General features: G+C 49.3%; 1 protein-coding gene across 4 annotated transcripts; it reads right to left on the bottom strand.

Moving 5' to 3' along the window:
* Window positions 1-1,016: 1,016 nt before the first annotated feature.
* Window positions 1,017-12,137, bottom strand: DNASE2 (deoxyribonuclease 2, lysosomal). Of its 4 annotated transcripts, none has more exons than XM_053304149.1 (7): window positions 11,498-12,128; window positions 9,801-9,908; window positions 7,639-7,816; window positions 4,044-4,119; window positions 2,929-3,093; window positions 1,753-1,950; window positions 1,017-1,613 (listed from the first exon to the last, which is right to left on the bottom strand). In XM_053304149.1, the coding sequence occupies exons 2-7, from the start codon at window positions 9,887-9,889 to the stop codon at window positions 1,258-1,260; spliced, it is 1,062 nt and encodes a 353-aa protein (XP_053160124.1). In that variant the 5' UTR covers window positions 9,890-9,908; window positions 11,498-12,128; the 3' UTR covers window positions 1,017-1,257. The 4 variants fall into 4 exon arrangements, with proteins under 4 accessions (XP_053160124.1, XP_053160125.1, XP_053160127.1 ...); XM_053304150.1 differs by lacking the exon at window positions 11,498-12,128 and adding an exon at window positions 10,944-11,482; XM_053304152.1 differs by lacking the exon at window positions 11,498-12,128 and adding an exon at window positions 10,045-10,893.
* Window positions 12,138-12,817: the final 680 nt, after the last annotated feature.

The raw sequence follows: 12,817 nt of genomic DNA, 5'->3' as shown, positions 1-12,817 counted from the left end.
CAGAACACTGGTCCATCGAGCTTAGTTGATGGATCTATGCTGATTGGCAATGGCTCTCCAGGGCTTCAGACAGGAGTCTTCCTCTGCCCTACCAGCAGACGTCAGGCATTGACCCTGGGACTTTCTGAAAGTGGAGCACCTGCAGCCCACTCCCAAAAGAAGGTGTGGTAGATGGATATGAACTTGGACTATGACCAGGAATCCCCATTTATCCATGAAGCTCACAGAGTAAGGGACTGGACTCAGGCCTGTTTCACAGGAGGATGGGACTGTGTGTTTGAGGGGTTATAAAAAGGTACTGTTAGAGGCAATGTGTCTTGAGTATTCCCTGCCTCCCCACCTACTTAAAAATAAAAGTAGTGAACAAAGAGTACTCGAACACATGGAAAACTTTTAGAGGCAATCAATGAAACCACCCTTTTTTTAAGGATGGCACAGAGGCTCCACCTACCAACCCCCACATTTTACATCCCTACCCTACTCCTCCATTCTGTTTCATGAGCTGGGGGGCACCACTTCCTTTATTCACAGCTAATAAGGAACCTACATTTTGATGGGTGTGGTGGGGGCGGAGGCAAGAAGAGATCCTAAACTCAGCTAAAGTAATAGCTGTCCCAGGGTTGCTGCAACTTTGCTCCATCCTTCCAAGGTTCACAATACCGTGTAGGCCTGAGCAGCAGGAGAAAGAGCTAACTGGCTCCTCATCCCAGCTGTGGCCTACTGCCTGGGCTGTGTGTGTTCCATACCTTATGAAGCACACTGGCCTTTATGCACAGTATAATTTCAACCGAGAATGCACGTTGGAAGCTCCAAAGAGACGCTTCCAAATCACTGTGGCCACATTAAAGCCCGGACCTAGAAGCAATATGAGAAGGACTGGGCTTCCACTCCATGGCTTGGGTGGGCTGTATGATACTGTCTTGTCCCAGCTCACCTATCTTCAAATCAGCATGCCAATTACCTCCTCCAACTCATCATAGCTGCCAAAGAAAGATTATGCAGAATAAGAAAATACATTCAAATGTATATAAGTTTATTGCAGGAAGCGGATTTCCTTGGTGTGGGTCCTTTCTCTGCACAATGCCAACAGCTCTGGCAGTGCTGCCATTTTGACAGGAGGGAGGTAGAAGTCCAAAGTGTAAAGGAAAGCCTCCCCTTGAGCAGCTCTGAAAATTAAAGGGCCCTTTCTCCCAGATGCTCCTTTAATGCGACTGACACTTGGAGCAATGTGAATTAAGAGATTCACTGCCCACATTGTCAATGGTACCTGACATCATCACAATCTGTATATTTCTTTACCAAGTTGCGGAAAGCCTTCCAGATGGCTGCATCACGACAGCATAGAGCGCCACCCCCACGTTGTTCCTCTGCCTCATTGCGGTTCATGTCCCCCACACAGGCCCAGCCAGGATCACTCTCTGTTCCCACACACCATTTGGAATGGTCCACCATGGTGTGGAAGGTGATGCTTGGGTCTGGGAAGGCCAGTTCCTCCATGTTGTAGACTCGGAAGTGTCCAGAGCAGTTGGAAGGCAGGATCCCTCGAGACCTGAGCCAGAACTCCACGTAGAGATCACTCGCAAGAGCCGGGGCCAGCCAGCCGGAGTACAGATCTGTTAGGGAAATCCCAGAACATAAACAGGGAGACTTGAAATGAAAGGAAGAGTATATTTTCCACTTATCTGTAAGCTTATTGCTGTACTTCTTCCTCCACCACCCTTTTCAATCTTTCCATCTCATAATTTCACTTACCATCATCAAAGGCGCGAAACTTTGCAAAGCTGACGAATTCCTTGCCTCCCAGTGTGGTAAGGGTCACACTGGAGTTCCAAGGCTGCTCCTGGATGTGTTGTCCCTCTGAAGCATTCAACAAGGCAGGAAAGTCCTGTGCAAAAGTACCTTCCACACTAGAATCATAGACCTCGGGCTCAGTGTAGAGCAGCTGGTTCCCTGGGGGAGAAATGCATAGCCTATCTTTCAAGCTAGAAGGTTCCAGTTTCCCATTTGGAACTGAACCCCCCACTAGCTGGAAGATCTGCTGCAGCCCTTATAAAGCAGCTGTCCAGGGGATGCTCTGTGTCAAAAGGACAGAAGGAGAGAGTGTGCCTCTTGAGATGGACCTGCACTTAAATGCACCCATCACATTTGCAAGGGCTTCATAAGATCTGCCAGGTAGGCAGTTCCTCATTTCAAATGAGGCGCTAGAGCCCCACCCCCAGTAGGTCTACTCAAGCTGGGTGGCTTACTCAATAGTATTGTGCTGCTTCTTCTCCACATTTGCACTGCAGAGCATCATGAACACTGTGCAAGAAGAAACAAGGAGTGCCTTGCCCCTCTTCCTCTTGGAAAGGATCAGCATGGTGCATACACAACCCTAAATGACCAACACAGGCTTTGGTTTCTCAGATCATCATAGCACTCTCATCTTAGAAGAAGCAGGAGCTTGCTGAAATTATCCCTAACAGAGTTACAGGAGACCTCTTATTGTTCAGAGAAGATAGCCAAGGAATAGATAAGCATTACTTTCCAAGCCAGGTTGTGGTAATGCTATCCTTTTATCCCTTTTCTAATCTCAGCCCTCAAGAATGACAGGAGGAGGTCCCTGACCTTTTGGGGAAAGACTGCACCCATCATCCCTGACTGGCCACTGTGGCAGGGGTTGATGAGAATCATAGTGCAAACAGCCGAAAGGTGAAAGTTGTGAAGCCCTGATGTAGCCTGATGGTGCTATAGAAATCATCATAAAACCCTGCTGCTGTTCCTAGAATAACATACAAAGCAGAAGTCATCTGTGCAGGTTTAATGCTTGGGCAATCCTAGTTTGAGGCAACCTTCTAGCCCTTCCTCACAAAAGCCTGGAAATAATCCCCGACTTCTGCTTCCGAGAGGAATATTTTGTCTGTATTCTGATTTCAGATCCAAACCTACCAATCTCTTTGAACTGGCTGTAGGGTAAGGTGATACACAGGAAGGTCTGCCCATTGGGCAGTCCACTGTGGGGCCAGCTATACATCTTCTCCTCCACACTGGGGGGGAAGTGAGGAGTGCTGTGAAGCATCCAGAATCCCTGGGTTCTATCCAGAAGGATGACTCCTATGGGGGAGGAAACACACATGAAAGGATCACTGCAACAGAAAAAGAGCCAATACCACAGTTAATGCCTGGTTGGATGGAGAGTCCGAAGACAGCCCCTTCCCTTCTTCTGATTCCTTCAGTCTCAGGAATCTCTTCTCCCTGACCCACTGAATTCCACTTCTTTACGGGGATTGAAGAGGCATTTAATAACATGGTTGAATACAAAAGGCAAGGGCCTAAATAAAATGTTTGGGTCAATGTACCTGTTCATAACTTTGTCATAAAGGCATCCAACTTCAACAGATCAGAGATGTGTGTATTACAGATAGCTTGTTCTCCACATAGCATTTACTTTGCCTTTGAGTGTTCAGAGAATTCATATCAATTGTTTTGTTCTAACCAATAGGAGAGAGATTTAGAAATCAGGGAGGAGAGATTCCTGGGAGAAGGAGGAGCAGGCCCATGTCACTGTCTCCATATTCCCAATGGCAAGGCGATGTCTGGAAGAATGGCTTGCCTGTGACCACTGGGGAACTGAGGGCAGAGGCAAGTTTTGAATGCTGCACTAGTGACAGATTGCAGAGGGGTAACTGTGGTTTAAAAAATGAACCTTGTCAATGGCACAGCCAGCACTGGACAAGGAGAGGGGGATGATCAATGTCTCTGAGCTGCCAGAGTCTGGGGGCCACTATAATGCCTCCTTGCTCTGAGTGAGTGAGGGAGAGAAAGGAAGTACCTAACTGGCAATCAAAGCATTGGAAGCAAGCAAATGAGGGGCCATCCATCCTCCCTTCCCAGTGCTAGCCACACCCCCTGCATCACCATGCATCTGGTGCCAGGGAAGGGGCATGGCTAGCGCAGACCAGTGGCAGTCTGTCTTTGGGGCACCACCAAGCCTGCTACATCCTTGAGTCCTGTGGCACTTCCAAAGGCTAACAAATCGCATGCACATAGAGCCAGGGCATTACCTTTGGTGTGGCCCTTGGAGCTGAAGAGCAGCTTACTTGGAGGCTCATCATTGTACAGGACATAGGCTGTTTCATCCTATGAGCAAAACAGAAGTGTGGTTAGAGGCCTTTTTTACGTCAGCTTCGTTCATGCCTCACCCAGCGTGGCCATCCTTTACCTTTCCTAAGTATACTCGACCCATGTTAACCAAGATAACACTATTTCAGCCTCTTCTCCCTGAATGGGTCCTCAACTCAGAGCCAGGTGGCTGCACGGGCAGCAAATTCAGAGGCACCAATGAAGCAACCATGCACAGTCCATAAGTTGTGCTCCAGCACTGCAAGGGATCCTGAGGCACACTTGACAGACTCTTGAGCACAGCTTCTGGGAGATGAAAAGTATCTTGAACTAGCTTTGGCCCATCTCCATCTAAACAGGACACTAAAACATCCCAATGCCTTTTTTAGATGAAGAAATTTAAGATCCTTCAAGAGAAGCAGGGTTTCTAATAATCTTAATCTCTTCTTTTCTCAACTGAAACTTGATATTGATAGATGGATCTCCTGACCTCAGAGCATTTGAGGTAAAATTAAAATGAAACTCCTTCCCCATTTGATCTATGTATTAATGGGTCTCCTCTTATTCATTTCTAAAAGCTGCTTTACTGCTTCCTCAAACTTGTCCTCCAATTTATCTGGCATAAGGACAATCCCAGATTTTCCCTTCATAAATAACAGTTACCAATCCGGGGGGTTGGGGGGAGTAATTTCTCAGATATCCTACAATATCATAGATCATATTTGCTTAATCACATCTTTAAATTAAAACATGCTTTTCCCAACCCTCCAGCAGGTCCACTCTTGAGCTCTCTTTTGTAAAACCTCTATCGTATTGGCTTATGTTGGGCTCTGAATTTTCACAGACTGGAGGTACCTCTCCTCCTACCATCAAGACTTTGAGAGAAGCATGGCGTGCTTTGTGCCATCACAACGGCTCTTATCCTCATACCCATGACAAAATGACCCTTTGATACTGTTAGAAGTGAAGGACTCTGCGCTGCCTCATGCCTCGCTGACAGAGGGGGGATAGATTAGTGAGTCAGAGGGCTAGAGGGATCACGACATTGGTCATTGCTCCTCTCTGCTGCTCTGACACTGTCCCTTTGATATGTAGATTGCTACTCTCAGGGACTTCCTGCCTGCCTGCCTCCCTTCCTTCCATCCCTCCTCTCTTCTCCCTAACACACACGTTCTCCTCTCTCTCTGCACCATGTGTGCAGAGATGCAGACAGCATCTCTCTGCATCCAGCTAGCTAGCTAGATTAGAGATACTATCTCTCCACTTTCCTATCTAGAATGGAGTTCTCCAATAAAGACTCCTCATATTGATTTGAAACTATGAACTGGCTCCAAGTTTCTTTTGCTCTCAGCAAACACACATTCCTGAGCAGACTCCGCTGTGTTTTGCCTCAGTGCATACTGCTGTAATAGAAGGGTATCTCTTACCAGAGAGAATTCCCAACAGGTACAACCCTGAACACAAATAGCTGGTAATATCTTTATGTGAAATAATAATTAGGCCAGAAATCTTTTAACTCTTGACCAAATTTTGGACACCAATCACAATTTCCTGCCTTTTGAATAGATGCACATACCATATGATCTGCCCTAGACAGCTCAATGACAATACAAGAAGACCTAGATATTCATGGGGGTTCTGTTCCCAGCTGCAATTGCAGATACGGAAACTGTGAGTATTGAGTCATTGGGGGCTATGGGATCACGGGGTTTAGGTTTCCAATTGTCGGGAAAATGATGGCCAAATATTTGGGGGGGGGGATGCAGGGGGAAGCTCCCTACCACGCTTTGCTACTCCCTCTGAGGCGCAATGTGCCCTGGAATGCCTCCAAATCAGCTGAAAATTGCTGTTTCTTTCTTTCTTTTTTAAACGGAGCCATTTTGAGGTTCTGAAACACAATACGGTGGCTGGAAATGATCTCCACAGTCATTTTGCTCCCCTCCCCCACGGATATGTGAGGTTGATATGGGTTTTTTTTTCCCCCGCGTATGCCGAGGTTGGGTTCTACCCAACCACGGATATGCGAATCCGCAGATATTGCAGCCCTCCTATACCTGCAACTGAAACATACTATAACTTCCAGATTTGGGCTCTCTGCTCTAGGGGCTACTGAAGTACCTGAGTTTTATAACATATCATTTGCACTGTTGATCTGCCTAAACCCAACATATCCTATACTGCTGGTGCATACACGTCCCACAATAAATATGACTTATCACTCCTACATGCTAAGTGGAATAAAGAACTGGAAACCCAGATTCTTCCAGCCCAGTGGACCAATGCTCTAGCAAGCATAACATCTTCGACCCTAGATTTTAATTGAGGTGCATCCAGCAAAAATTGATATTCCGTACCTATGGGACACCTGAACACTTATTCCGTAAACATATCACCGCTTCTCCCTTATGCTGGCGCTGTGGTGTTCCCAAAGGCTCCCTAATTCATATTTATTTATTTATTTATTTATTTGATTTGTATGCCCTTCCAAAAATGGCTCAGGGCAGTTTACACAGAGAAATAACAAATAAATATAAGAAGATGGATCCCTGTCCCCAAAGGGCTCACAATCTAAAAAGAAAAATAAGACAAACACCAGCAACAGTCACTGGAGGTACTGTGCTGGGGGTGGATAGGGCCAGTTACTCTCCTCCTGCTCAATAAAAGAGAATCACCATGTTAAAATGTGCCTCTTTGTCAAGTTAGCAGGGATTATGTTATTATGATGTGGAGCTGCAGTGCAATAGCTCCCTTTTGACAAGACATGATTGATTCAATTTTGAATGTTGTGACAGAACAATCCTTCTTGGTTAGTTACCACATGCCTGGAACAATGTTCCCTCTAAAGCATGCATGTGTGCACATGCACACAAGTTTTTGACAGCCACTCACTTAATCTTAGATCCTGCTCAGGAAGGCCCCACTCTGAATGCACATACTGCCTTGATACTGCCACCCAGAACAAAACTCATTCCGCACGTAGATGAAAAAAAGAGAGACCACTGGTCTGGAACCTCTCCTGGAGTAGCAGATCATGGCTCTCCCATGCACTACTTGTTGCCAAGCATATTATTTTACAGTTTGGGAAAGATCATTTCAGCCCCTCAGTTTATCAATGAATAGAAGAATTCTCTAATCTGGCACCTTTTGAACTGACAATTAACCATCATATACTGAAAGAGAACTCCCATACTGGGATTTGGAAGGACTATTTAGTGTTATTTGCATAATTTCCTCCATTTATTTCAAATCAGTAACTGTGTTAACCCCTTCATCCTCCCCTTCTCTGTCGCCCCCATATCCCCACCTTTTTCTTCTAATTGCATGGCGAGGGTGGGGAGAGAATGAGTAAAACCATTAATTAGAAAAGAAATGCAGGATGGATCTACTTCTTGTGGCCAAGTTCCTGCTAGGCTGCCTAAAGCAAAGGCTTGCTAGGGGCAGAAGCTGGGTCTTGGAAATCAAAACCAGCTCTCCCACAACTGGCCCTGTCTGGGGATGCAGTTATGGCTGGCTTGGAGCTCCTTTCCCCAGACTCGCCTGCCTCCGTGCTGCCTCTGTGTATAACTGCTGCAGAGTACGGCCCACGGCTCCCTCCGTACTGTTCATCAGACTCCTGCCTTGCACCCAGCCCTGCGTGCGCCCATCTTGGTACATATACCGCATGCCCTCTGCCACAGGACTGCGATGGGGTTTGGGAAGCTTGTAAGTGATAAACCTGTTGGAGAGAAGAGAATCCCATCAGCTGGTAAGAATCCCAGGTCCATTAGAAGTTACAGATCAGTTAACAAGCTACCATTTTTCACTTAAGGCATGCGTGGGCAAGACGGCTTTGAACTATTATAGTTGTGACATATTGAGACATACCGCTTGGAAACTACAGCCTGGAAACTAAATATTGAGACATAAGCACGGAACGTCATTGGGTTTTCAAGACCAAGCTGGATAGTTTGATGCTCGATCCCAGATCATGTGTGTTAGTGATCGAAGAAGGTGGTAGGGATGTGCACGGTCCGGCCCAGTCCGGACCGGCAGCAACGGGGGGCCCTTTCTTTTAGGGCGGGAGGGCTTGCTTACCCCTCCCGCCTCTTCGGCCCCCTCCAGCGCCCGTATTTAACTTAAAAGCGGGGCGCTGGAAACCAGCCACCCCCACCGCCGCCCCCCCGAGCAGATTAACAATTAAGGGTGCCCCTGCCGTCGCCCACCCGCCAGCCAGCCAGCCAGCCCTCCCTCCCAGCTGCCCGCCTGCCCGAGTGTGTCTTTACCCAATGCTTGAAGTAAACAAGAGGAGCTACCGAACGGAGCTCCTCTCGTTAGCAAGGCCTCCAGAAGACTGAAGGCACTTTGCGCGCGCGCCGCAAAGGACGCCGGAGGCCCAGTCTACCCGCTGGGAAAAGGCCGGGTAGACCGGGCCTCCGATCGCCGGAGGCCCGGTCTACCCGGCCTTTTCCCGGCGGGTAGACCAGGCCTCCGGCATCCTTTGCGGCGCGCGCAAAGCACCTTCAGTCTTCTGGAGGCCTTGCTAACGAGAGGAGCTCCGTTCGGTAGCTCCTCTCGTTTACTTCAAGCATTGGGTAAGGACACACTTGGGCGGGCAGGCAGCTGGGAGGGAGGGCTGGCTGGCTGGCGGGCGGGCGATGGCAGGGGCACCCTTAATTGTTAATCTGCTCGGGGGGGAGGCGGGTAGCGGCGGCGGGGGCGGCTGGTTTCCAGCGCCCCGCTTTTAAGTTAAATTATGGGCGCTGGAGGGGGCCGAAGAGGCGGGAGGGGTAAGCAAGGTTATACCTGCATTTACTTGAGATCAAAATACTTGGAAACAGCCTTGGATCCTAGTCTTAGATTCAGGTACATACAGTAAATCGAGTAATCTCTCTCTTTCTCTCTCTCAAATACAGCTGCAGGAGTTCCTAATCCAGACTGGAATTGCAGAATGCAGGGAAGAAGGTTAACCTTTTCACACTGTCAGGGCCAGCCCATCCATTAAGTAAAATAGGCAGTCGCCTAGGCCACCAAGCAGAGTCACGTGCCACCCCATGAGCCAAACGTATAGACCATTGGGGCGCAGGTGCTTGCCTGCCATCCCAACACTGACAGCTGCAGCGAAAAGGAGGACAAGGAGAGCATTTAGCAGGGGCAGTGGCAGGTGCGGCCGCCTGCCCCCTTCGCCCACATGGGTGCCCCTGCAGGCAGGCACCTCCCATGAATGAGTGGGTGGGTGGGTGGATGGGTGAGTGGGTGAGTGAGAGTGTAAGCAAGCACTCCCCATCCCGGTTGCCTGCCCACTTGCTCTGTTTTTTGGCTGCCTCCACACCAGCCTGCCACAACATATTATAATGGGCAGCTAGCCTGCTACAACACATTATAATGACACTGTTGTGTTGTGCTGTGATGGCATTATAACATGCCACAGAAGGAGTGGCAGGCGGAGGCAGACCAGCGAGGAGAGTGGGTGGCCGGGTGGGCAACAGGGACTGCCCGCCTGCATGGGTGAAGAGGGCAGGGGCGTGCATGCAGGCAGAGGGGGGCAGGGGCTTCAGAACCAGGCTTCGCCTAGGGCCCCAGAAATCCCTGGGCTGACTCTGCATGCTGTGCCATTTGCTAAGGCCGCCACCCCAAAGCTGCTATTTGCAACAAAGGAGGAAGCAGAAGCAGGAAACCCAAGAAGAGCAGTGGGAAAGGAACTGAGTGTAATGGAGACGCACCAGTCCACAGGCTGCCCGGAGTCGTCATAGCAGGAAATGCCCCCCTGGACTGTGTCGAGGGCCACAGAGAAGAGCAGGATGGGCAGCATGAGGCCGCTGTCGGAGTCCCTGCAAGGAAAACAGACACAGCAATGACAGGTGGGCTGAGTAGTAGCCACAAGGAAAGCCCTGCACCCTCAGGGTTATTCCAGGGCCTCTCTCTGAATTTCCGCTATTCAGAAGAAGCCTCCAGCCCTTTACTTACCCAACAGACTCAGGAGATGGGGAAAGAGGAACTGGCTCGTATTAGCTAATTGTTGTCAGAGTAATTTTCTTTCTAATATGCTCTGTTCCACATTCTTCTCTTCTAACCACCCAGATGGGGCCCCTAATTCAGTGGTAGAGCTTATGCCTGCATGTAGAAAGACCCAGGTTCAATCCCTGGCATCTCCAGGTAGGCGGAGAAAGACTCCTGCCTGAAACCTTGAAGAGCCACTGCCTGCCAGGGTAGACAATACTGCTGGACCAATGGCCTGACTCAGTATAAGGCAGCTTCCTAGGTTCCACCCCACCCTCAGCATCAACAGCAGGCAAGAGCCCTCAAATACAGTGTTTTATCATTCACTGGTTGGTAGAAGTTGACCCACCTTGCAGCAACAGGTCTACATGGAAGAACTGTCCCCCTAAGCCTTTACAGCCTGCCTCTTTCACCAAGTAGCACTTACATTTATATACCAAGTAGTACCAATATACCATTTACAGTGGTCCCTCTACTTACGAAATTAATCCGTTCCGAATGCACATTTGTAAGTCGAAAAGTTCGTAAGTCGAAAAGCGGTTTCCCATAGGAATGCATTGGGAACAGATTAATGCGTTCCGGAGCCTAGAAAAAAGACCCAGACCCCCAGTAAGGCTTGCAAACTGCACAGGAACATTTCTTTTCAAGAATAAACAGGCAGTAAACAGGCAGGCAAGTCAAGGAAACCGCATGTAAAATTCGTAAGTCGAGGAAACCCCATCTAAAAATTTGTAAGTCGAAAAAACCACATCTAAAACCGGATCTAAAACTGCCGTTTGTAACTCGAAAAATACTTATGTCGAGTAGTTTGTAAGTCGAGGGACCACTGTATATACCAAGTAGTAACTAACCACTGTCAAACCCACCTCCGATTAGGACTTTTTAAAGAGGCAGTGCACCTGTGGAATTAAACAAGGAACGAAGAACTGCAATCTGGACCTGGAAACCAGCTACAGCCCACAGTAAGACTCGGAGGGAGAAAAGGCCAAATAAGTCTGAGCTAGGGATCTTCGCTCCTCAGCCGGGCAACTGATGAAGAGAGAGCCTCTGGGCATGTGCAGGTCGACCAGCGGGAGCAGGGAGAAGAACTAGCCGAGGAAGGAGGAGGACGCGGTTTGGGTTGGGAGACTCAAGCACACCAGCAGCACAGGAGACGAAGCCTCCTCTCCAATGCCCGCGCACCCACCCCCCTCCCGCTTCGTTCACTGGCCATTCTCGCTCCATCATCGACTGACAGGCGGACACTTGGCACTAGGAAGAGGGCATGGCAGGCTCCGAGTTACGCCGCTCGGGAATGCGCAGCAGCAGCAGCAGCGGGAAGGACTCACTCCACCCCCCGCGCGGGGACAGAGCCGCAGGTGAGGCCCTCGGAGCGCGAACTCCTCCAAGCGGCTCCCCTTCACTGCATGAGACGCCTTACCGGGCTCTGCGAGGCTCCCACCGCCGACTCAGCCTGCGTAGGAAGAAGCTGACTGGAGAGCTTACAAAGAACCTCCTCCGCCCAGCCCAACTTCCCCAAAAGACAGTGGGGCTGGGGGAAGAATCACGTGCACTTGGCCCCTCCCTGCCTCTTGCCCTTGCCACACACACACACCCCCTCGCGGTGCCGGCAGGGCAGGGCGCGCCTGGCAGAACTCCGGGCTGCTGGATCTGGCGAGGAATGTGTCTGCGGCGGCCTCAGCGTTCGGGAGGTGTGACCACGCGCGCGTGGTCACTCGGAAAACAGAAGCAGGAGCGAGGGAGGCCGGCAGCAGTAGGAGAGTGTTAAGGTCTCTCAGCAGCCTTGTCCTCGACCGACTAGCCCCCGCCCCATTGTTAGCAGAAAAAGCAACCGTGCAAGGAGTAAACGGCGCACATAACGCGTCCTTTGACTCTTTTTGTAGTCAGAATGCAGCAGTCTCGTCGCGGGAGGGGGTAGGTAAGCTGAAGCAGCAGACTAGTTAAAGAAGGCTCAGGGGAGGGGACTAAGAAACAGGACGCGGGGAGGGAGGCAGCAGTTAGGAAGCGAGAGGCTGTAGGCAGAACTCCCATAGATGTGGTGCAGACACTTGATTAGATTAGCCTCTGCTAGATGCAGACTATATCGGGCAGCAGCGATATAGGAAGATGCTAACGATGCATCCACTCAGACTGCGCGGGAGGAGGCAATGGTAAACCCCTCCTGTATTCTACTAAAGAAAACCACAGGGCTCTGTGGGCGCCAGGAGCCGAAATTGACTTGATGGCACACTTTACCTTTAGATGCAGTTTGTGGTTAGAGTGTTGGACTATTTCCGGGAAGTCGGGAGTTCGAATCCCCATTCAACAATGAAACCCACTGGGTGACTCTGTGCCAGTCATGTATCTCTCCGCCTAACTTACCTCACGGGGTTGTTGTGAGGATAAAAATAAGCATGTAGATTATCTGAGCTCTTCAGAGGAACAGCAGGATATAAATGTTAAATAAATAAATAAAATAAACGCGCATAGAAATTTCAGATGTTGGGACTTTTCTATCATGCCAAGCTTTCCCCCACCCCCACCCCTTGTTTTGCTTCACATCCCGCCGGATGTATTGTATTAATACATTACAAACTGATTGTATTAAGTATTAACTAAATACATTTTAAATATTATCAGATTTCAAAACTGCCCAGGCACTCCAGGGCAAACTTGCTCCTAGCATTTGGCACTTACTGAAAAATGAAAGAATCCTGCTTGTACCATCTCTTTACAGATCTCTACATGTAAAAGGGGTAGA

This window comes from Hemicordylus capensis, chromosome 2, assembly GCF_027244095.1.
Source record: "Hemicordylus capensis ecotype Gifberg chromosome 2, rHemCap1.1.pri, whole genome shotgun sequence".
NCBI lineage: Eukaryota > Metazoa > Chordata > Lepidosauria > Squamata > Cordylidae > Hemicordylus > Hemicordylus capensis.
The sequence above is the reverse complement of the archived record's forward strand: the minus strand, read 5'-3'. Positions and strand labels throughout refer to the sequence as shown.

Bases quoted from the DNA above. Each gene is read 5' to 3' on its own strand.
- DNASE2 (XM_053304149.1), bottom strand. From the start codon at position 9,889: ATGCTGCCCATCCTGCTCTTCTCTGTGGCCCTCGACACAGTCCAGGGG. The intron at 3,094-4,043 runs GTAATGCCCTGG...CCTCCCCCATAG, and splicing joins CTCCAAGGGCCACACCAAAG to GAGTCATCCTTCTGGATAGA. The intron at 1,951-2,928 runs GTAGGTTTGGAT...TTTCTCCCCCAG, and splicing joins CAGCCAGTTCAAAGAGATTG to GGAACCAGCTGCTCTACACT.